The 22,631-nt window shown below is 38.9% G+C and overlaps 2 protein-coding genes and 2 long non-coding RNA genes across 4 annotated transcripts; 1 reads left to right on the top strand and 3 right to left on the bottom strand.

Annotated features, from left to right (window-relative positions):
• The first annotated feature begins 475 nt into the window (after nt 1-475).
• LOC128210865 (small proline-rich protein 3-like) lies at nt 476-2,293 on the top strand. The gene is made up of 2 exons (XM_052915218.1): nt 476-529; nt 1,391-2,293. Exons 1-2 carry the CDS (start codon nt 476-478, stop codon nt 2,291-2,293), a joined length of 957 nt encoding a protein of 318 aa, XP_052771178.1.
• Nucleotides 2,294-10,400: 8,107 nt separating this feature from the next.
• Nucleotides 10,401-11,444, bottom strand: LOC128210866 (uncharacterized metal-dependent hydrolase BU355-like). Its single transcript, XM_052915220.1, has one exon. The coding sequence runs from the start codon at nt 11,442-11,444 to the stop codon at nt 10,401-10,403; it is 1,044 nt and encodes a 347-aa protein (XP_052771180.1).
• Nucleotides 11,445-11,958: 514 nt separating this feature from the next.
• LOC128212381 (uncharacterized) lies at nt 11,959-15,738 on the bottom strand. Its single transcript, XR_008257441.1, has 3 exons — nt 15,475-15,738; nt 14,754-14,902; nt 11,959-12,161 (listed from the first exon to the last, which is right to left on the bottom strand). It is a non-coding gene; the product is annotated as an uncharacterized LOC128212381 (long non-coding RNA).
• Nucleotides 15,739-18,358: 2,620 nt separating this feature from the next.
• Nucleotides 18,359-22,108, bottom strand: LOC128212388 (uncharacterized). The gene is made up of 3 exons (XR_008257443.1): nt 21,924-22,108; nt 21,203-21,351; nt 18,359-18,613 (listed from the first exon to the last, which is right to left on the bottom strand). It is a non-coding gene; the product is annotated as an uncharacterized LOC128212388 (long non-coding RNA).
• Between the last annotated feature and the right edge of the window lie 523 nt (nt 22,109-22,631).

The following is a 22,631-nucleotide window of genomic DNA, read 5'->3' on the forward strand; positions in this document are numbered from 1 at the left end:
CGTATACGGGCTACATACCATATCCGTACACGGGCTACATACCATATCCGTACACTGGCTACATACCATATCCGTACACGGGCTACATACCGTATCCGAACAAGAGTTACATGCAATATCCGTACACGGGCTACATAACATATCCACACACGGGCTACATACCATGTCCGTACAAGGGCTACATACCATGTCCGTACACGGGCTACATACCATATCCGTACACGGGCTACATACCATATCCGTACACGGGCTACATACCATATCCGAACAAGAGTTACATACCATATCCGTACTCGGGCTACATACAATATCCGTACACGGGCTACATAACATATCCACACACGGGCTACATACCATGTCCGTACAAGGGCTACAAACCATGTCCGTACTAGGGCTACATACAATATCCGTACACGGGCTACATACCATGTCCTTACATGGGCTAAAAACCATATCCACACACGGGCTAAAAACCATGTCCGTACACGGGCTACAGACCATATCCGTACACGGGCTACAAACCATATCCGTACACGGGCTACATACCATATCCGTACACGGGCTACATACCATATCCGAACAAGAGTTACATACCATATCCGTACTCGGGCTACATACCATATCCGTACACGGGCTACATACCACATCCGTACACGGGCTACATTCATATCCGGACACGGGCTACATACCATATCCGTGCAGGGGCTACATACCATATCCGTACACGGGCTACATACTATATCCGTACACGGGCTACATAACATATCCGTACTAGGGTTACATACCATATCCGAACAAGAGTTACATACCATATCCGTACACGTGCTACATACCATATCCGTACACGGGCTACATACCATATCCGTACACGGGCTACATACCATATCCGTACACGGGCTACATACTATATCCGTACACGGGCTACATAACATATCCGTACTAGGGCTACATACCATATCCGAACAAGAGTTACATACCATATCCGTACACGTGCTACATACCATATCCGTACACGGGCTACATACCATATCCGTACACGGGCTACATACCATATCCGAACAGGAGTTACATACCATATCCGTACTCGGGCTACATACCATATCCGTACTCGGGCTACATAACATATCCGAACAAGAGTTACATACAATATCCGTACAAGGGCTACATACCATATCCACACACGGGCTACATACCATGTCCGTACAAGGGCTACATACCATGTCCGTACACGGGCTACATACCATATCCGTACACGGGCTACATACCATATCCGTGCAAAGGCTACAAACCATGTCCGAACAAGAGTTACATACCATATCCGTACACGGGCTACATACCATATCCGAACAAGAGTTACATACCATATCCGTACTCGGGCTACATACCATAGCCGTACTCGGGCTACAAACTATGTCCGTACTCGGGCTACATACCATATCCGTACTCAGGCTACAAACAATATCCGTACACGGGCTACATAACATATCCACACACGGGCTACAAACCATGTCCGTACAAGGGCTACATACCATATCCGTACAAGGGATACATACCATATCCGTACACGGGCTACATACCATATCCGTACACGGGCTACATACCATATCCGTACACGGGATACATACCATATCCGTACAAGGGCTTCATACCATATCCGTACAAGGGCTACAAACCATGTCCGTACACGGGCTACATACCATATCCGTACACGGGCTACATACCATATCCGTACACGGGCTACATACCATATCCGTACACGGGCTACATACCATATCCGTACAAGGGCTACATACCATATCCGTACAAGGGCTACAAACCATGTCCGTACACGGGCTACATACCATATCCGTACACGGGCTACATACCATATCCGTACACGGGCTACAAACCATGTCCGTACACGGGCTACATACCATATCCGTACACGGGCTTCATACCATATCCGTACAAGGGCTACAAACCATGTCCGTACACGGGCTACATACCATATCCGTACACGGGCTACATACCATATCCGTACAAGGGCTACATACCATATCCGTACACGGGCTACAAACCATGTCCGTACAAGGGCTACATACCATATCCGTACACGGGCTTCATACCATATCCGTACAAGGGCTACATACCATATCCGTACACGGGCTTCATACCATATCCGTACAAGGGCTACAAACCATGTCCGTACACGGGCTACATACCATATCCGTACACGGGCTACATACCATATCCGTACAAGGGCTACATACCATATCCGTACACGGGCTACAAACCATGTCCGTACAAGGGCTGAAAACCATATCCGTACACGGGCTACAGACCATATCCGTACACGGGCTACAAACCATATCCGTACACGGGCTACAAACCATATCCGTACACGGGCTACATACCATGTCCGTACACGGGCTACATACCATATCCGTACAAGGGCTACATACCATATCCGTACAAGGGCTACAAACCATATCCGTACAAGGGATACAAACCATGTCCGTACACGGGCTACATACCATATCCGTACACGGGCTACATACCATATCCGTACAAGGGCTACATACCATATCCGTACACGGGCTACAAACCATGTCTGTACAAGGGCTAAAAACCATATCCGTACACGGGCTACATACCATATCCGTACACGGGCTACAAACCATATCCGTACACGGGCTACAAACCATATCCGTACACGGGCTACATACCATATCCGTACAAGGGCTACAAACCATATCCGTACAAGGGATACAAACCATGTCCGTACACGGGCTACATACCATGTCCGTACAAGGGCTACATACCATGTCCGTACACGGGCTACATACCATATCCGAACAGGAGTTACATACCATATCCGTATTAAATTGTTTGAGAATGAGCTAATTGATGCGAGAGCTATATCTCTGTAATATGCAAAATACTTATATCGCAATATTGTACGTTTTCTTTCTAATAATATAAGTTCAATTACGTTGAAACATTGTGCATTATGAAGCCTGAGTTCATGAGTTCGACCCTGGCCAGAGACCGGTTGAAAATTAAAAAGTTGGTAGTTAGATAATCTGCAGATATCTGTATGTATAAATGTAATGATAGCTTCTAAGTAATACTAGTGCTATGATGTACTAGTTGCTATGGTGTGGGTAGGAACGATAACTCTACAGATAACGTGAAATTATCATGAGAGCCAATAATAGTGAGTTTCTTCCCTTGTTTCTAATATAGTCATTAATTTGTCTCAAATATTAGTTTATGTGAATTTGCACTGTGTACTTTGATTAATGTGTTGTGCAATATTGATATGCTTTGTGTGTATTATTATTGATTGATTTGCGTGTATGTGATTATCTTTATTGTGTGTTTTGTGACCAGTGCTGTGATTCAAATGGATTTATGTGGAATTTAAGTGACCGAATAGTGTTTTAATGAACTTAACATTTTACAGACACATTACCAGCGAAATAAAGTTGTGTTTGAAGTGTATTTAGTGTTGTGTAAATTGTGAATCATGGTTGAAGGGTTAAGTGAACGTGAAAAGAGATTGATTCGTCCGAACATAGTGAGGGATACAGAGTTAAGTGCTGAGCCTGACAGAATGAATATCGAAAGTGATGTAAGGAGACGTTTTAGTGAAAGTAAAAGCTATGTTGGTGCATATGATCATGGTGCACATGCTATTGAAATGGATAGATTAAGTGACATCTCAGATTTGAACACGATTGATGAATATTTTCACGAGAGTACTTCAATGGAGATACGGGCCATGGAAAGAAGTGTGGATTCAAAAACCAGAGTGAAAGCTCAAATAAAAGTAACTTAAAATATCTTGATGATCACTATGAAAGGTTAGAGCAAACTTTGCGAGAGCTTAGATACGATGATGATTTGCTTGATCAGAAGCTTGCAACTGAGCCTATGAGTAGATATGGAATTAGGGCCAATTCCATCGGGGAGAGGGGAGAAATTGAAAAAGCTAAACGTCTCAGTCACTTTGACGATTTGAGTGAGACAAAACTGAAAGGTAGCTATAAAGCTTTTGATATGAGGTATGATGTGATGAAAGATGTAAAGCACAAAAGTGTTCAAAACGAAAGTCCTCGTGATTTAAAGACTGAAATTAGAAGTTTAAGATTGGACCAAGAGAAAATTAAAAGTCAATCTAGTAGATATGAGCGTGAAAGTTTGAAACTGAAACAGTTACAAATGGAGGAGGATATAAAGCAGCGATTCATGATGGAAAATAGACAGAGATTGAACTATGAAATGGAAATGAAGAGAAAAGCGGAACATGAGTTAGTAGAAAGAATCAAAATATTAGTGCAACAAGAGTTGGAACTGAATAAAAGAAGGAATGAAAATGAGAGAATTGAAAGAGATTTAGAAATGAGGAGAGAACATGAAGAGGAATTGAATCATATATTAATATTATTGAAAGAGAAAGAACAGTTGCTTATGGATAAAGCTGATAACAAAAAAACTGAAATTAATGATCGACCCAAAAAGAAAGAGGAAAGATTGAAAGGTGGTGAACAGAAAGTGAAAGCTGAAAGCGTTATGTATAAAGTTGGTTCACCAAAGATACCTAACTTTGACGGAAAGCATTTTGAGCAGTGGAAAGTGGATGTTTGTAGTATTGTAGAAAGTAATGCTTATCCAGATCATGCTGTAGTACAAGCAATTAGAAACTCATTGCAAGGAGATGTAAGACCAGTTCTCTTGACTCTTAAACCCTCTGCTAGTGCTGAAACGATAGTGAATAAGTTGAAAGAAGTATATGGTAATGTGAAAACAGGTGATCGAGTAGTAACGTAATTTTATTCAGCAAAGCAAAAGGAAGGAGAATCGTGTTCGTCTTGGGGAGTAAGAGTACAAACATTGTTTCAACAGGCTGTTGAAAAGGGTGAAATTTATGAAGAGAAACGAGATAAGAAGTTGAAGGAAAGATTTTGGAGAGGATTGAGATCTGAAAAGTTACGAATGACCACTAGAGTGGCATATGAAAGTAAAGACTCATTTGAATGTCTAAGGAGAAAGGCTAGGTCAGAAGAAGAGGAAGAGAATAGTGAAGTCAGAGAAGAGAATACGCGTAGTGCATCTTTAAATCAGATAAGGGATGAAAGTGGAATGAAAGAACTCTTAGAAAGATTGAAATCCATGGAGATAGAAATGAAAAGGTTATAGGGCAAAGTACTAGTTATAGAGGAAATAATTACAACAGTAACTACAGAAGACTCTTTAGAGGAGGGTACAGAGGTGGAAATAGAGGATTCAGAAGTAGAAGTGACGATGGGAAAGAAGAGCAGAACAGGGAAAAAAAAGGACCAGAGCAGAATGAGAAGTCTTTGAAAGAGAAGAAGCTTTCATCGGGGGGCACGATGGAAGCGAAAAAGTAGATAGCCCCATCAGAAATTCAAAGAATAACTTAAATGAGAGATTAGTAGGGAAGTCGAATGAGAACTTTGTTGAAATAGAAGGGCAGATAGTTAAAGCGTTGATAGACACGGGGTCTATGATAAGTACACTATCAGAAGAGGTTTATTTGTCAATGAATGAAAAGCCTAAATTGAAAGGCCTAGATGAGTTTGAATTGAACGTTACAGGAGCAAATGGTCAACAGATACCATATAGTGGTTATATTGATGCCATCGTTAGTTTACCTAACACTGATATGCCACCATTAACAATACCTCTGCTCATTGTTAAAAGCACTGAGTATAACTGAAAAGTACCTGCAATAGTTGGCATGAATGTTATTCGTGAATGTGCCGAGTGGTGTAAATGCGAGAATGTAGACGACATTCCTGATGAATGGAGCATGGCCTTTGAAATGTCGTGTTGTTCTAGTGTCGGAGTAGTTAAGGCTAACAAAGATTTTTTATTACAGCCGATGGAAGTGAGAACTGTTACAGGTTTGGTACGAAAAACATCAGAGATAGAATCTGCTGTAACAGAGAACTTCGATAATGCAGGTCCGATTTTGCATCGACTTCCGGAAACTCAACTACCGCACCAAGAAGTATGCCTACGCACTTCCACGCGTCGAAGACACGCTACATATGTTGTCGGGAGCGAAGTATTTTTCTAAACTTGACCTCAAGTCAGGTTACTGGCAAGTGGAACTTGAAGAAGATGATAAAGAGAAGACAGCTTTTCAAGTCTGGGGTCTAGGATTCTATGAGGCGAACCGTATGCCTTTCGACCTCTGTAATGCGCCAGCGACGTTCCAACGCCTTATGGAACGCTGCATGGGAGACCTCAACTTGAAAGACTGCCTAATCTATCTGGACGATATCATCATCTTCAGTCAGGACATCGATAGCCACCTTGATAGACTCAATGCCATTTTCCAACGCCTTGCCGACTATAACCTGAAGATCAAGCCTAGCAAGTGCGAGTTCTTCAAAGAGGAGACTACGTACCTCGGTCACGTTGTATCAGCCGAGGGGATCAAGGCTGATCCGAAGAAGACGGAAGCCGTCAAGAACTGGCCCACGCCTAAGTCCACAAAGGAAGTACGGCAGTTCCTTGGTTTCGCCGGCTATTATAGGCGCTTTATTCGTGGATTTTCGACTATAGCACGGCCTCTTAATGATCTTTTGATTGGTCAACCGACCAACAGGAAGACGTGTTCTAAGACCCATAGAAAGATCAAGAAAGTACCATTCCAATGGTCAGAATCACAGCAGAAGGCATTTGAGGAGTTGAAGGCACAGCTTACAAACCCTCCAGTGTTGGCCTACGCGGATTACAGCAAGCCGTTTTCGGTGCATACTGATGCCTCGTCACTTGGTCTTGGTGCCGTATTGTACAAGCGTCATGATGGGAAGGAGCGGCCCATAGCATACGCCAGCAGAAGTTTAAAGCAGAGCGAGCGCAGTTATCCAGCACACAAACTCGAATTCCTTGCCTTAAAGTGGTCGGTCACTGAAAAGTTTCACGACTATCTTTATGGCGGGAGATTTGAGGTTGTGACGGATAACAATCCGCTCACGTACGTAAACACAACTGCAAAGCTGGATGCCACTGGACATCGATGGCTCGCTGCGCTGTCCAACTATGATTTTACGATCTCTTACCGGAAGGGAGCGAATAACCAGGATGCTGATGGCCTCAGTAGGAATATTCCGACCGATGTCATTCACGCCGTCAGTCATGCTGCGACAGCAGAGACAGTACCCCTGTCAGAGACGGTACGCAATCCGGAATTGACACCACCCAGTCATCATGTGGATATTCCGGATGATATACTCAGTGCCCATAATCTATCCTCTACGGATTGGCACAAGGCACAAGCCCAGGACTCGACCCTATCACAGATTGCAGACCATATATCACGCGGAACCCGACCGGCTAAGCCGATGGACCGACATATGACTACATATCTGAGGGAGTGGAACCACTTTATTGTGCTTCAGGGTGTCCTGTATCGGAAGTCCAGATTCCATACAGAAGAACGCCTCCAGTTGCTGTTGCCAGAGAACCTCCGTACCGAGATATTCAAGGCGCTTCACGATGACCTTGGTCATCAAGGACGCGACCGGACGGTTGCACTCTTCAAGGAGCGATTCTACTGGCCTGGGATGGACAGTTTTGTCGCTGATGCTGTCAGGAACTGTGGACGTTGTATTCGCCGGAAGCCCCGCGCATCTGTGGCAGAGATGTGCCCAATCACCTCTACAGCTCCGATGGACATTATCTGCATCGACTATTTGTCATTGGAGCGGTCCAAGGGAGGCTTTGAGAACGTCCTTGTATTGACAGACCATTTCAGCCGGTATGCTCAAGCTTACCCCACACGCAACCAGACTGCGAAGACCACCGCCAGGATATTGTTTGACAATTTCATCGTGCACTATGGTTTTCCCGCAAGAATCCACAGTGACCAGGGAAGGAATTTTGAATCTGCGCTCATCAAGGGTTGTGTGCCCTGGCAGGTGTGGAAAAGACACGCACTACGCCCTACCACCCCATGAGTAATGGAATGGTCGAGCGGTTTAACCAGACGCTACTAAAGATGCTCGGGACCCTTCAAGAGTGTCAGAAGCTTGAATGGAAGTCTCATGTATCGGGTCTGGTGCACGCCTATAATGCCACGCACCATGAAAGCACAGGGTTTTCTCCGTATTTTCTGATGTTTGGGAGGCTCCCAGGCTCGCTATTGACGCTTTTCTTGGGCTCCCCACTGACAGTTTGTCGTCGAGCACACATTCGGAGTACCTTGGTAAGCTGCGAGACCGTCTCCAGTTCGCCTACGCCAAGGCCCGGGAGGTAGCAGCGAACAAGGCCACCTACGATAGCCGTGCCCGCAGTTCTGTGTTACTGCCAGGAGACCGTGTTCTAGTCCGCAACGTGCCCATCAGGGGAAAACAGAAGTTAGCAGATAGATGGGAGCCACATCCATATATTGTCATCGACAAGCCCATTGATGACATACCTGTATATGAGGTGAAACGCGAAGGAGCACGGTATAAGAATTCTAGGACTCTGCATCGTGATCTACTCCTTCCGTTCATGTCTACCACTGACAGGGATGCTCTTGTAGATGATGTTAGTGCGGATGACAATGAGGCATCAGATGTCAGTGTTTGTGTGGATGAACGGGAAGATGATAATAATGGCGGTGTACAGGATGATGATGACGACAACGATGAGGATTCCGTACCTAGATTTGCTACCCCTGCCAGAGAACATCCACAGGATATTGGTATCACCCCAAGACCGAAGAGGATACGGAAGAAGCCGACCTGGATGACTACAGGTGATTGGATAGTGTGATATGTGACCTTTGAGTGGTGTTAAGTGGAGTACAGATTTTAATGAACTTCACTATTTTAGCAGAAGGTGTGTATGATAACAGGTATGCGTGATACGTGTAAATTGCTAATGTTGACATATGTTATACGTTGCCAATGTTATTTGTGGAAATGTATGATTTTCAAGTTTGGTAGGTTTTGATACAAGGTACTTACCTTTTGTAATACTTACCTGATGTATTAAGTATGGTATGAAGAGTACTTACCTGTAGTTGATACTCACCTTTGGTAGTTGTCCGTTGATCGTCCTTAGATCTGCATGAGTAGATATTTATACTTACCTTGGGCAGTTATAAGTTGTATTTCGTACAGGTCCATATTTACCGTATGATCTGTATGTAGTAGAGATTGCTCTAGTTGTTGAGTTCCCCAATTACTCTAGTTTAGTTTAATACTTAACCTTCTAGATGTAGATACGCTTACCTCTGGTAATGTGCATATTATTGAGCGGTAGCCTAGCCAGCGTGCACATATTGATTTATTTGTGTGCTTACTACTCTTTTAAATTTGCATGTTTTCTGTATTTTATATATTTCAGGCTGTATAACGGAAAAGTCAGGAGCTTTTTTATTAAGCAGGGGGAGTATGTCACAGGACGTGTGTTGATTGTATTGAATAAATTAATAAAATATATTAAATTTGCATTAAGTCAGGAGTCTTTGTATTTATTACATCCGCGATATTCGTATTATTCTTATTTCCTATATTTCTACTTTTGTCCTTACCTTGATCCAACTAAACTCCGCCCTAGGTGTCCGGTGATCATTATTTTACTCTACATTTTATTCTACCATTGTTCGTACTAACCTGTCACGCGTGATTGGTCATCAGGTGTCGAGTGTGTTAATCTTTGCACTTGCCTTCCTGATTTTATAGTGACCAGTCACATTATTGTTATAATAAAATATCTAGGATATTTTGATTTGTTACAGGTTAGTTCATTTTTGGTATTTAAAAAGCATATAATATGTGTTAAAATATATCTTAGTAACAATTAACATCTGATGTAATTATATCTTTACATGAGTATTATACTATATAAGTATATAGCCTGAATCTCGTTTGTATAAATATCTACATGTTTGTATTTGTATTGTGCATTTGTGAATCGGCACTTGCCTTCCTGATTTTATAGTGACCAGTCACATTATTGTTATAATAAAATATCTAGGATATTTTGATTTGTTACAGTGGTTACTCTACACAAACGGATCCTAATTAAAAATATATGCCGACTGGGCTACGTCGACACGTACACAGGCTATATACCATATGCGTACACAGGCTATATACCATATTCGTACACGGGCTACATTCCATATCCGTACACGGTCTACAAACCATGTCCGTACACGGGCTTCATACCATATCCGTACACGGGCTACACACCATATCCGTATAAGGGCTACACACCATATCCATAAACGGCCTACACACCATATACGTACACGGGTTACATACTATATCCGTACACGGGCTACAAGTCATATCCGTATAAGGGCTACACAACATATCTAGATGGGCTACATACCATATCCGTACACGGGCTGCACAGGCTACAAACCATGTCCGTACACGGGCTACATACTATATCCGTACACGGGCTACACACCATGTCCATAAACGGCCTACATACCATATCCGACATTTGGCTATTTCAGCAGCTACATCCCCAATGAATTTGGGATTGTTCATACTTGCAGCTTTTGACATTTTCAGATATGGAGAATCCGTTTCAATTAATAACCGATTCTGTGGTACTTTCTGCAGTGCTGCTTGCTGATAATTGTCAAAGAACCAGACCATTCCAGTAAACCCAAAATAAGTATTGGGAAATTCAGACAGCCAACTTCTCATGGTCTCAGTTGTACCAGTAAAGCAATGTAAATGAAAAGGTTGATTTCTGGCAGTGTTCCCACTAGTTTTGATGAGATTCAAACATCTTCGGTATAATTCTCCAGGTTCTTTGTCCCTTTGATCTCTTATATGTAGAATCACGGGAGTCCGGATTGAGACCAAACTTAAAACTTCTACCAACACCTTCTCTTGGTTCTCCCACTTCTCCTCTGGTTCCGTATGATCCAATCCTACTTCACCCAAAGCCACAACATTGGCAAGTTTTAATTGTTGATCTAACTTACAAAGAATTGACGGTAAACTGTCAATGGATGAAACGTTCCGTGGATGTATTCCTACCGAGGCTGAAAAACCATGCCCAAGATGTGTATAATCTCCCAAAAAGTGTTTGGGATCGCAAAAATTGGCTATTCCACCTACTACTTCCACTTCATTTCTTGGAATTGAACCCACAGACACATTTATCAAATCTTGGGTAGAGCTGAACTTGTTTAAATTTAGTTTGAACAGTGAGCGGTCTAAATGGAAATGACTATCCATGGCTTTAGGTTTGGTTGGCACTGGAATCTCTTGTTGAACAGAAAAATTGTTGTCCATGGCTTCAGAATTTGTTGGCACTGAACTGACTTGTTGAACCGGTGCCGTTGAAGTGTTTATAGAAATTGGTTGTACTGTAGACGAACGAGTAGAAAGTTGGACTGCAGCGTCGTCTGTGTTTGTAGAATGCACTGTTCTTTTTCCTTCAGTTAGAGTAACTTCCAGAGTGTCTGGCATGTTTCTACGAAATTGATGCCTATCTTCAACTGACAGAGTTTGGATAAGTTCTAAAAGGATCCTCCAATGTCCAACCAGTGCCCAAGAATTAATTGGGTTAAACTGGAAATGTTTGGGACAATCCCAATTTTCAAGTTCTTTCCATAATTCCAACCACTCCTTCACTTCATCTGTAATAGGAACATTCCTGGAAATCCAAATTGTTTTTTGACAATAATGATAGAGTTTGACAATACTACGTTTGCTAACAATTTTCTCCGCGAGCCAAAACAAACTTTCAAGCCTAAAATTATGCATTTGGGAATTGTTCATGTTCTTTTGATGAAATTGTTTTGGAAGATGATGATACTCAACGTGTTGACGAAGATTTCTGAAAGCCCCACAAGACAGTGGACACGATTGGTCATTGATACGCATGATTTTAAACATTCTGTCGTTAGAATATTATCTGCATAACTTTTGGCCTCACGGATGAACTTAAAATTCCCTCGACCCTGTGCAATTTGGCATTGTTCTGTAACAATCCTATTAATCTTTTCTTGGTCCTTGACCAAACCTAATTGAAAGATCAATAATTTGGCAGATGGCATCTGTACTTTGCGAGAACATAAGGTTTCCATTTCCCGTACAATATCATCGGGATTAATTGGAATTATCCGTTCTGTTTCTTTCCATGACCTTTTTGGGCTCCCTTCCAAAGACTCGGAATCTGTCATCCTGTAAAGTTAAATCAAATTCCATTATCCTGAGATGCCCTTATTCTCCTTCTCGCAAGCCGTACAATCATACATACTCAAAGTCACCCACTCCTCTCCTCTATCATTCACACATCGTTCATAAAAACATATCCTTACATTCATCACAGTGTATCCTACATTTAATCTCTGTTTGTGATGAAGTCATATAACTATTAAACATCTTCAGGTTTTTATTTTGAATATTTCTGAACAACTAATTGCAACTCAAAACACTTCGCTTTTAAGCATATAGCGTTATCAATAGCGTCTTCAGCAATATATATTCTAGTTATATAAGTTCATTTATAATAAACTTTCTGTATAATAATTTATCATGATTCCTTATATCATGCTTGGTAATCTTGAACTTATTATAAGTGCTTTCAGTGCTTTGATTTGTTTAATATTATTCTTTACAGTTCTCCCCCTTTTTATTAATTTAGACATTTATTATGGGAGAATGTTTTGAATAAAGTGTTGCTCTAGAAGTGGTGTATATGCCTTTATTTGTTGGGCTTTTAGTGTTGAGAAAACATGTACTGTTGATAGTGTTTCTCTTGAATTGGTATACTGTATGTGTTTATTTGTTGGAGATTGTTATTAAAACATATACTGTTGATAAAACATTGAACTGAACTGTTGTGTTGTATTCATGAAATATCGATATTGCACTCGAGATAAAAACTACTACCAACTACTCTTTCTAGCTTTCACGCCATAAGCTTTCCTTGCAACTTTATTTTAACCCTAACCTGATGATGTTCAGGACAATCTGATTGGAAATGCCCCATTCGTGCATATTGAAAACATCGCTTACTTGCTGGAATTGAGCGTAACATCAGTACCTTTGATTTTACTCTCTCCCAGTTCAAATAATCTAGTCCAATATGTCTGGATATGTTTGAGATTTCAAGCATCTTACTTTGGGACATTTGAGCGACCGCAGCTACGCTTTTCTCTGCTGACACCTTCTTTATGGGTTTAGACCCTCGGCACAAGCAAGTCAATTTGTCCATTACTTGTGCCACAGTAGCTGGCCTCTCTCTTATGGCACGTTCATCACATGTTTGGTCTTGGGTTATTTCCTTGTACCTAAACTGATGTGATAGATTGTCTCCCGTGGACTTTGTGTCCAGGCCATTTCTCTCCGAAAGTCGGAATTTACTTTCACCAGCTCCTAATCTACCCAATTCATCACATTGGGACCCTCTTTCCCAGATATTACCCTTTGTTATTTGGGAGTCACTTCCTCTAGCCCCAGAACTAACCAAATCATCAATGATAACCCATGTAACCTGGGCACATGCCATTCATTCCCAGGCCTTGTTGCATTTGTGGGTGCATCATGTATGGATTCATGGGATATGGATACATCCAAGGCGGCATCATAGTCGGAAATGAACCCATTAGATATGGATTGGGTGGTTGAAATGGTAGATGGGATTGGTACGCACATGTTGGTTGCATTGATGGATACACTAGTGGTAATGTACCAACAAGAGGAACTGAATATGCCATGAGTCCCTTGATGCGTTTCCTACAGTTTAATTATTAGAACTTTGTGGCTTTGAACTTTTGTGCCTCCCTTACTTTTTCACTTGCTTCATTCATAGTTCTTTAATTTAATACAACCCTAAACATCTCCCCCTTTTCACCAAATTAACCCTTATCCTAAAATTCTTAGTTGTATTTAAACCTTTGGCTATTTTCATTTCATCTCATTACTTTCCAAATTACTTGGAATCTTTATTATAGATACGCTTGTAACGGATAGCAAACTTAAATCAAATGCTGTTTTTAAGGTGAAAATCCAATTTCTTGGAATAAATTCTTATTCCCAGAAGCAGATATAGTACCTTTATTAGTTTTCATTAATATGTTAAATAATTAATGATTGCATAAGTTAACACCCTTTTTATGATTTTATTTTCTCAAAGAATACAACCTAATTCAGTTTGACTACTTATATTTATTATCGTTATAAAATCACAATTTCAAAATACCTACGTGTTTCCTAAGAACTTAGGAACAATCCACTTCTTTTGAAAAAATTTCTTTTATGGTTAAACTGTCAATTCATTATATTCATCCATTATGAATATTACCAAATAATTGGTATAAATAACTAGCAGTCTGTAAAACTCTTTCTCCCCAGCTTGCATTATTTGTCTACAGAATACATATACCAAGTTCTTGGTAATTCAATATTTAATCTATATTTATATCACAAAATTATCAATAATTTAGTATAGCTTTTCCAAACACTTTGGAAACTTATATAGACAATTATTATATCCGACACTTGTTGTTTTTACACATTAGAATTAAGTGACAATTGTTATATATCCAATAGTTGGATCTTTGACACAGGATAGTACACCCTAGTTAATAAGTGACGATTATTATATCAGACACTTGTTGTCGTTGTTTTGACACAGAAGTATTTAGTGAAAATTATTATATCCAATAGTTGGATTCTTTAACATAGTAGTATTCACCGACAATTATTTCTAATTTGTCAGACATCCAATATCCAACAATTTGGATGTGATGTTTAGTTTAACTGACTTACTTCACCGTCAAAAGTCAGCAACTGGCGCCCTCAGGTATAGGAGAGCTGAATATTCCCCAACTTATGGCGATGAACACGCCACTTCCGGTCAATGAAACGTCACTTCCGGTTAACGTCGGAATGTAATATGCATGAAATACGCACTAATTCTACAAGACATGCATAAAAAATATGTCAGTAAACAATTTTTAGTGCAAACAAAATAGATGAAATAGAAATATTCAACGGAAAATCTCCCGGCTAATTTCAAAATTTCAAATTCCAAATTATGATACAAAAAGGCCAATAATTGGTCTATTTCAATTGCATGTTATACACAATTCAATGATTCAATGTAATCTCAGCATTACACTGAACAGTTATTGCAATATTACAATTGAAAATAAAACGGAAGCCTGTTCCGATAAATTTCAAAGTGAAAGTGAAAGTATCAGATTCAGAATATTAAATCCTGAAATAACGGACCAAAATATCAAAAGTTGGTCCAAATCAATTGCAATTCATAAATATAACATACATCCAATGTATTCTCAACATGTCATTGAGAAATAATTACAATATAATGATTTGAAAATCTTGAAACACAAATTTTCAAGATGGCTGCCAACCACAAAATTGAGACTTTTTGGCAACAATTTAAACGCAGGTAAAATGTACCAGTTTAAGTCGCAGCGCCATTATTGTGATCCCGACATAATAACTAATATCCATACGAACATACCTGATAAAGATGAGCACTAGCGTCGAATCTATGTATCGGATGATGATGGATATAAGATGATCGTCAAGAAGTAATAAGTCCGTCAGGTCTCAGTCGTGGTCAGTCAAAGTCTGTCTGTTTCCTGCTAGCTGGTTCCCTACATCAGCTTCTATTAGACTGGTTATCATAAATGAATAATGTGACTGGTTCCCAGATCACAACACACCTCCCCCTTCTATTTTTTAAGATGTTTCATTATCTATCTAGATATATGAAAATAGTAAATAAGCCTTATGTGAATTTGACAAAGCTAAAATATACCCAACCAATTGGGAAATTATTATTTGTGAAAACTTCCCAAATTCTCATTAAAAAGATCACTTAAAAACACCCAACCATTGGATGATACCCCATTAACTAAAATGTTTGATATTTACAAATATCTACATATATATAAATAAATGAATGTCAACTGAGTATTACTCACTTGAAAATTACCCAGCCATTGGGTTATCACATAATATTGATTACTAATTACCATGCATAACTGCCTATACACATATTGAGCTATATGCAAATAAAATATAAAAGTTTGACCCAACCATTGGGTTATAGTACAAAGAAATTGAATGTTATTTAACGAATCTGAGTTATGGCTTATTTGTCTTCCAATCTCCTTGTCGTTTATAATTTGTATAAACGTCTGGTATTTTCCATAGTCATGCTACATATGTCTTTTACGGTCGAGTTCCGACATTTGGCTATTTCAGCAGCTACATCCCCAATGAATTTGGGATTGTTCATACTTGCAGCTTTTGACATTTTCAGATATGGAGAATCCGTTTCAATTAATAACCGATTCTGTGGTACTTTCTGCAGTGCTGCTTGCTGATAATTGTCAAAGAACCAGACCATTCCAGTAAACCCAAAATAAGTATTGGGAAATTCAGACAGCCAACTTCTCATGGTCTCAGTTGTACCAGTAAAGCAATGTAAATGAAAAGGTTGATTTCTGGCAGTGTTCCCACTAGTTTTGATGAGATTCAAACATCTTCGGTATAATTCTCCAGGTTCTTTGTCCCTTTGATCTCTTATATGTAGAATCACGGGAGTCCGGATTGAGACCAAACTTAAAACTTCTACCAACACCTTCTCTTGGTTCTCCCACTTCTCCTCTGGTTCCGTATGATCCAATCCTACTTCACCCAAAGCCACAACATTGGCAAGTTTTAATTGTTGATCTAACTTACAAAGAATTGACGGTAAACTGTCAATGGATGAAACGTTCCGTGGATGTATTCCTACCGAGGCTGAAAAACCATGCCCAAGATGTGTATAATCTCCCAAAAAGTGTTTGGGATCGCAAAAATTGGCTATTCCACCTACTACTTCCACTTCATTTCTTGGAATTGAACCCACAGACACATTTATCAAATCTTGGGTAGAGCTGAACTTGTTTAAATTTAGTTTGAATAGTGAGCGGTCTAAATGGAAATGACTATCCATGGCTTTAGGTTTGGTTGGCACTGGAATCTCTTGTTGAACAGAAAAATTGTTGTCCATGGCTTCAGAATTTGTTGGCACTGAACTGACTTGTTGAACCGGTGCCGTTGAAGTGTTTATAGAAATTGGTTGTACTGTAGACGAACGAGTAGAAAGTTGGACTGCAGCGTCGTCTGTGTTTGTAGAATGCACTGTTCTTTTTCCTTCAGTTAGAGTAACTTCCAGAGTGTCTGGCATGTATCTACGAAATTGATGCCTATCTTCAACTGACAGAGTTTGGATAAGTTCTAAAAGGATCCTCCAATGTCCAACCAGTGCCCAAGAATTAATTGGGTTAAACTGGAAATGTTTGGGACAATCCCAATTTTCAAGTTCTTTCCATAATTCCAACCAATCCTTCACTTCATCTGTAATAGGAACATTCCTGGAAATCCAAATTGTTTTTTGACAATAATGATAGAGTTTGACAATACTACGTTTGCTAACAATTTTCTCCGCGAGCCAAAACAAACTTTCAAGCCTAAAATTATGCATTTGGGAATTGTTCATGTTCTTTTGATGAAATTGTTTTGGAAGATGATGATACTCAACGTGTTGACGAAGATTTCTGAAAGCCCCACAAGACAGTGGACACGATTGGTCATTGATACGCACCTTTGACCCTTTGTTTGGAACTGAAGTATTGGGTCCTCTCTGTCTTAATGTCCTATCTCTTAGAAGTTGTGGATCTTGACTGGTTTCATCATCTGAGATTACTATTACATTTGAGTTTGAGTTTATATTGTTATTCATGTCAACCTCCATAGCTTCATCCAATATATTGGATTCTAATTTCACAGGTAGTATTGTCTCATTAATTTGACTAGAAGAGATGTCAATAGAGTCTTTAATTTCAGTTTCCACTATCTCCTCTTCACCCAAAAATTGGGGTTCCAGATCCAAAATGGGAACAGATGTATTAATTTCAGTTTCCACTCTTTCGTCACCGCCCAACAGATTGGGTTCCAAATCTAAATTTGATTCAGTTGTATGTATTCCACCCAGGTCTTTGGGTTCTAAATCCAAAAGTGAGTCATTTGAAATTGATTCAGTTGTATGATTTCCACCCAAGTCTTTGGGTTCTAAATTCAATAGTGAGTCATGTGCCATATCATCTTCATCACCCAAAAGATTTGGGATAACTTCATCTGAGGTAACATTAGAGTCAACACTGAAAGAGTCCACCGGTTCACTTTTAACAGTATTTCCCAAAAAGCGAATATCCCTACTAGAAAAAACGTCATTACCAGTGTCTGTTGATAAACAGGAGTTTCCCTTTTTAATAGGTTGGTTACTCTTTCCCCAAATTGATTCCAATGATTTTAAACATTCGGTCGTTAGAATATTATCTGCATAACTTTTGGCCTCACGGATGAACCTAAAATTCCCACGACCCTGTGCAATTTGGCATTGTTCTGTAACAATCCTATTAATCTTTTCTTGGTCCTTGACCAAACCTAATTGAAAGATCAATAATTTGGCAGATGGCATCTGTACTTTGCGAGAACATAAGGTTTCCATTTCCCGTACAATATCATCGGGATTAATTGGAATTATCCGTTCTGTTTCTTTCCATGACCTTTTTGGGCTCCCTTCCAAAGACTCGGAATCTGTCATCCTGTAAAGTTAAATCAAATTCCATTATCCTGAGATGCCCTTATTCTCCTTCTCGCAAGCCGTACAATCATACATACTCAAAGTCACCCACTCCTCTCCTCTATCATTCACACATCGTTCATAAAAACATATCCTTACATTCATCACAGTGTATCCTACATTTAATCTCTGTTTGTGATGAAGTCATATAACTATTAAACATATTCAGGTTTTTATTTTGAATATTTCTGAACAACTAATTGCAACTCAAAACACTTCGCTTTTAAGCATATAGCGTTATCAATAGCGTCTTCAGCAATATATATTCTAGTTATATAAGTTCATTTATAATAAACTTTCTGTATAATAATTTATCATGATTCCTTATATCATGCTTGGTAATCTTGAACTTATTATAAGTGCTTTCAGTGCTTTGATTTGTTTAATGTTATTCTTTACAGTTCTCCCCCTTTTTATTAATTTAGACATTTATTATGGCAGAATGTTTTGAATAAAGTGTTGCTCTAGAAGTGGTGTATATGCCTTTATTTGTTGGGCATTTAGTGTTGAGAAAACATGTACTGTTGATAGTGTTTCTCTTGAATTGGTATACTGTATGTGTTTATTTGTTGGAGATTGTTATTAAAACATATACTGTTGATAAAAACATTGAACTGAACTGTTGTGTTGTATTCATGAAATATCGATATTGCACTCGAGATAAAAACTACTACCAACTACTCTTTCTAGCTTTCACGCCATAAGCTTTCCTTGCAACTTTATTTTAACCCTAACCTGATGATGTTCAGGACAATCTGATTGGAAATGCCCCATTCGTGCATATTGAAAACATCGCTTACTTGCTGGAATTGAGCGTAACATCAGTACCTTTGATTTTACTCTCTCCCAGTTCAAATAATCTAGTCCAATATGTCTGGATATGTTTGAGATTTCAAGCATCTTACTTTGGGACATTTGAGCGACCGCAGCTACGCTTTTCTCTGCTGACACCTTCTTTATGGGTTTAGACCCTCGGCACAAGCAAGTCAATTTGTCCATTACTTGTGCCACAGTAGCTGGCCTCTCTCTTATGGCACGTTCATCACATGTTTGGTCTTGGGTTATTTCCTTGTACCTAAACTGATGTGATAGATTGTCTCCCGTGGACTTTGTGTCCAGGCCATTTCTCTCCGAAAGTCGGAATTTACTTTCACCAGCTCCTAATCTACCCCATCACATTGGGACCCTCTTTCCCAGATATTACCCTTTGTTATTTGGGAGTCACTTCCTCTAGCCCCAGAACTAACCAAATCATCAATGATAACCCATGTAACCTGGGCACATGCCATTCATTCCCAGGCCTTGTTGCATTTGTGGGTGCATCATGTATGGATTCATGGGATATGGATACATCCAAGGCGGCATCATAGTCGGAAATGAACCCATTGGATATGGATTGGGTGGTTGAAATGGTAGATGGGATTGGTACGCACATGTTGGTTGCATTGATGGATACACTAGTGGTAATGTACCAACAAGAGGAACTGAATATGCCATGAGTCCCTTGATGCGTTTCCTACAGTTTAATTATTAGAACTTTGTGGCTTTGAACTTTTGTGCCTCCCTTACTTTTTCACTTGCTTCATTCATAGTTCTTTAATTTAATACAACCCTAAACATCACCCCCTTTTCACCAAATTAACCCTTATCCTAAAATTCTTAGTTGTATTTAAACCTTTGGCTATTTTCATTTCATCTCATTACTTTCCAAATTACTTGGAATCTTTATTATAGATACGCTTGTAACGGATAGCAAACATAAATCAAATGCTGTTTTTAAGGTGAAAATCCAATTTCTTGGAATAAATTCTTATTCCCAGAAGCAGATATAGTACCTTTATTAGTTTTCATTAATATGTTAAATAATTAATGATTGCATAAGTTAACACCCTTTTTATGATTTTATTTTCTCAAAGAATACAACCTAATTCAGTTTGACTACTTATATTTATTATCGTTATAAAATCACAATTTCAAAATACCTACGTGTTTCCTAAGAACTTAGGAACAATCCACTTCTTTTGAAAAAAATTCTTTTATGGTTAAACTGTCAATTCATTATATTCATCCATTATGAATATTACCAAATAATTGGTATAAATAACTAGCACTCTGTAAAACTCTTTCTCCCCAGCTTGCATTATTTGTCTACAGAATACATATACCAAGTTCTTGGTAATTCAATATTTAATCTATATTTATATCACAAAATTATCAATAATTTAGTATAGCTTTTCCAAACACTTCGGAAACTTATATAGACAATTATTATATCAGACACTTGTTGTTTTTACACATTAGAATTAAGTGACAATTGTTATATATCCAATAGTTGGATCTTTGACACAGGGTAGTACACCCTAGTTAATAAGTGACGATTATTATATCAGACACTTGTTGTCGTTGTTTTGACACAGAAGTATTTAGTGAAAATTATTATATCCAATAGTTGGATTCTTTAACATAGTAGTATTCACCGACAATTATTTCTAATTTGTCAGACATCCAATATCCAACAATTTGGATGTGATGTTTAGTTTAACTGACTTACTTCACCGTCAAAAGTCAGCAACTGGCGCCCTCAGGTATAGGAGAGCTGAATATTCCCCAACTTATGGCGATGAACACGCCACTTCCGGTCAATGAAACGTCACTTCCGGTTAACGTCGGAATGTAATATGCATGAAATACGCACTAATTCTACAAGACATGCATAAAAAATATGTCAGTAAACAATTTTTAGTGCAAACAAAATAGATGAAATAGAAATATTCAACGGAAAATCTCCCGGCTAATTTCAAAATTTCAAATTCCAAATTATGATACAAAAAGGCCAATAATTGGTCTATTTCAATTGCATGTTATACACAATTCAATGATTCAATGTAATCTCAGCATTACACTGAACAGTTATTGCAATATTACAATTGAAAATAAAACGGAAGCCTGTTCCGATAAATTTCAAAGTGAAAGTGAAAGTATCAGATTCAGAATATTAAATCCTGAAATAACGGACCAAAATATCAAAAGTTGGTCCAAATCAATTGCAATTCATAAATATAACATACATCCAATGTATTCTCAACATGTCATTGAGAAATAATTACAATATAATGATTTGAAAATCTTGAAACACAAATTTTCAAGATGGCTGCCAACCACAAAATTGAGACTTTTTGGCAACAATTTAAACGCAGGTAAAATGTACCAGTTTAAGTCGCAGCGCCATTATTGTGATCCCGACATAATAACTAATATCCATACGAACATACCTGATAAAGATGAGCACTAGCGTCGAATCTATGTATCGGATGATGATGGATATAAGATGATCGTCAAGAAGTAATAAGTCCGTCAGGTCTCAGTCGTGGTCAGTCAAAGTCTGTCTGTTTCCTGCTAGCTGGTTCCCTACATCAGCTTCTATTAGACTGGTTATCATAAATGAATAATGTGACTGGTTCCCAGATCACAACAGCTTACTACTCTTTTAAATTTGAATGTTTTCTGTATTTTATATATTTCAGGCTGTATAACGGAAAAGTCAGGAGCTTTTTTATTAAGCAGGGGGAGTATGTCACAGGACGTGTGTTGATTGTATTGAATAAATTAATAAAATATATTAAATTTGCATTAAGTCAGGAGTCTTTGTATTTATTACATCCGCGATATTCGTATTATTCTTATTTCCTATATTTCTACTTTTGTCCTTACCTTGATCCAACTAAACTCCGCCCTAGGTGTCCGGTGATCATTATTTTACTCTACATTTTATTCTACCATTGTTCGTACTAACCTGTCACGCGTGATTGGTCATCAGGTGTCGAGTGTGTTAATCTTTGCACTTGCCTTCCTGATTTTATAGTGACCAGTCACATTATTGTTATAATAAAATATCTAGGATATTTTGATTTGTTACAGGTTAGTTCATTTTTGGTATTTAAAAAGCATATAATATGTGTTAAAATATATCTTAGTAACAA

This window comes from Mya arenaria, chromosome 12 (genome assembly GCF_026914265.1).
Source record: "Mya arenaria isolate MELC-2E11 chromosome 12, ASM2691426v1".
Lineage (NCBI taxonomy): Eukaryota > Metazoa > Mollusca > Bivalvia > Myida > Myidae > Mya > Mya arenaria.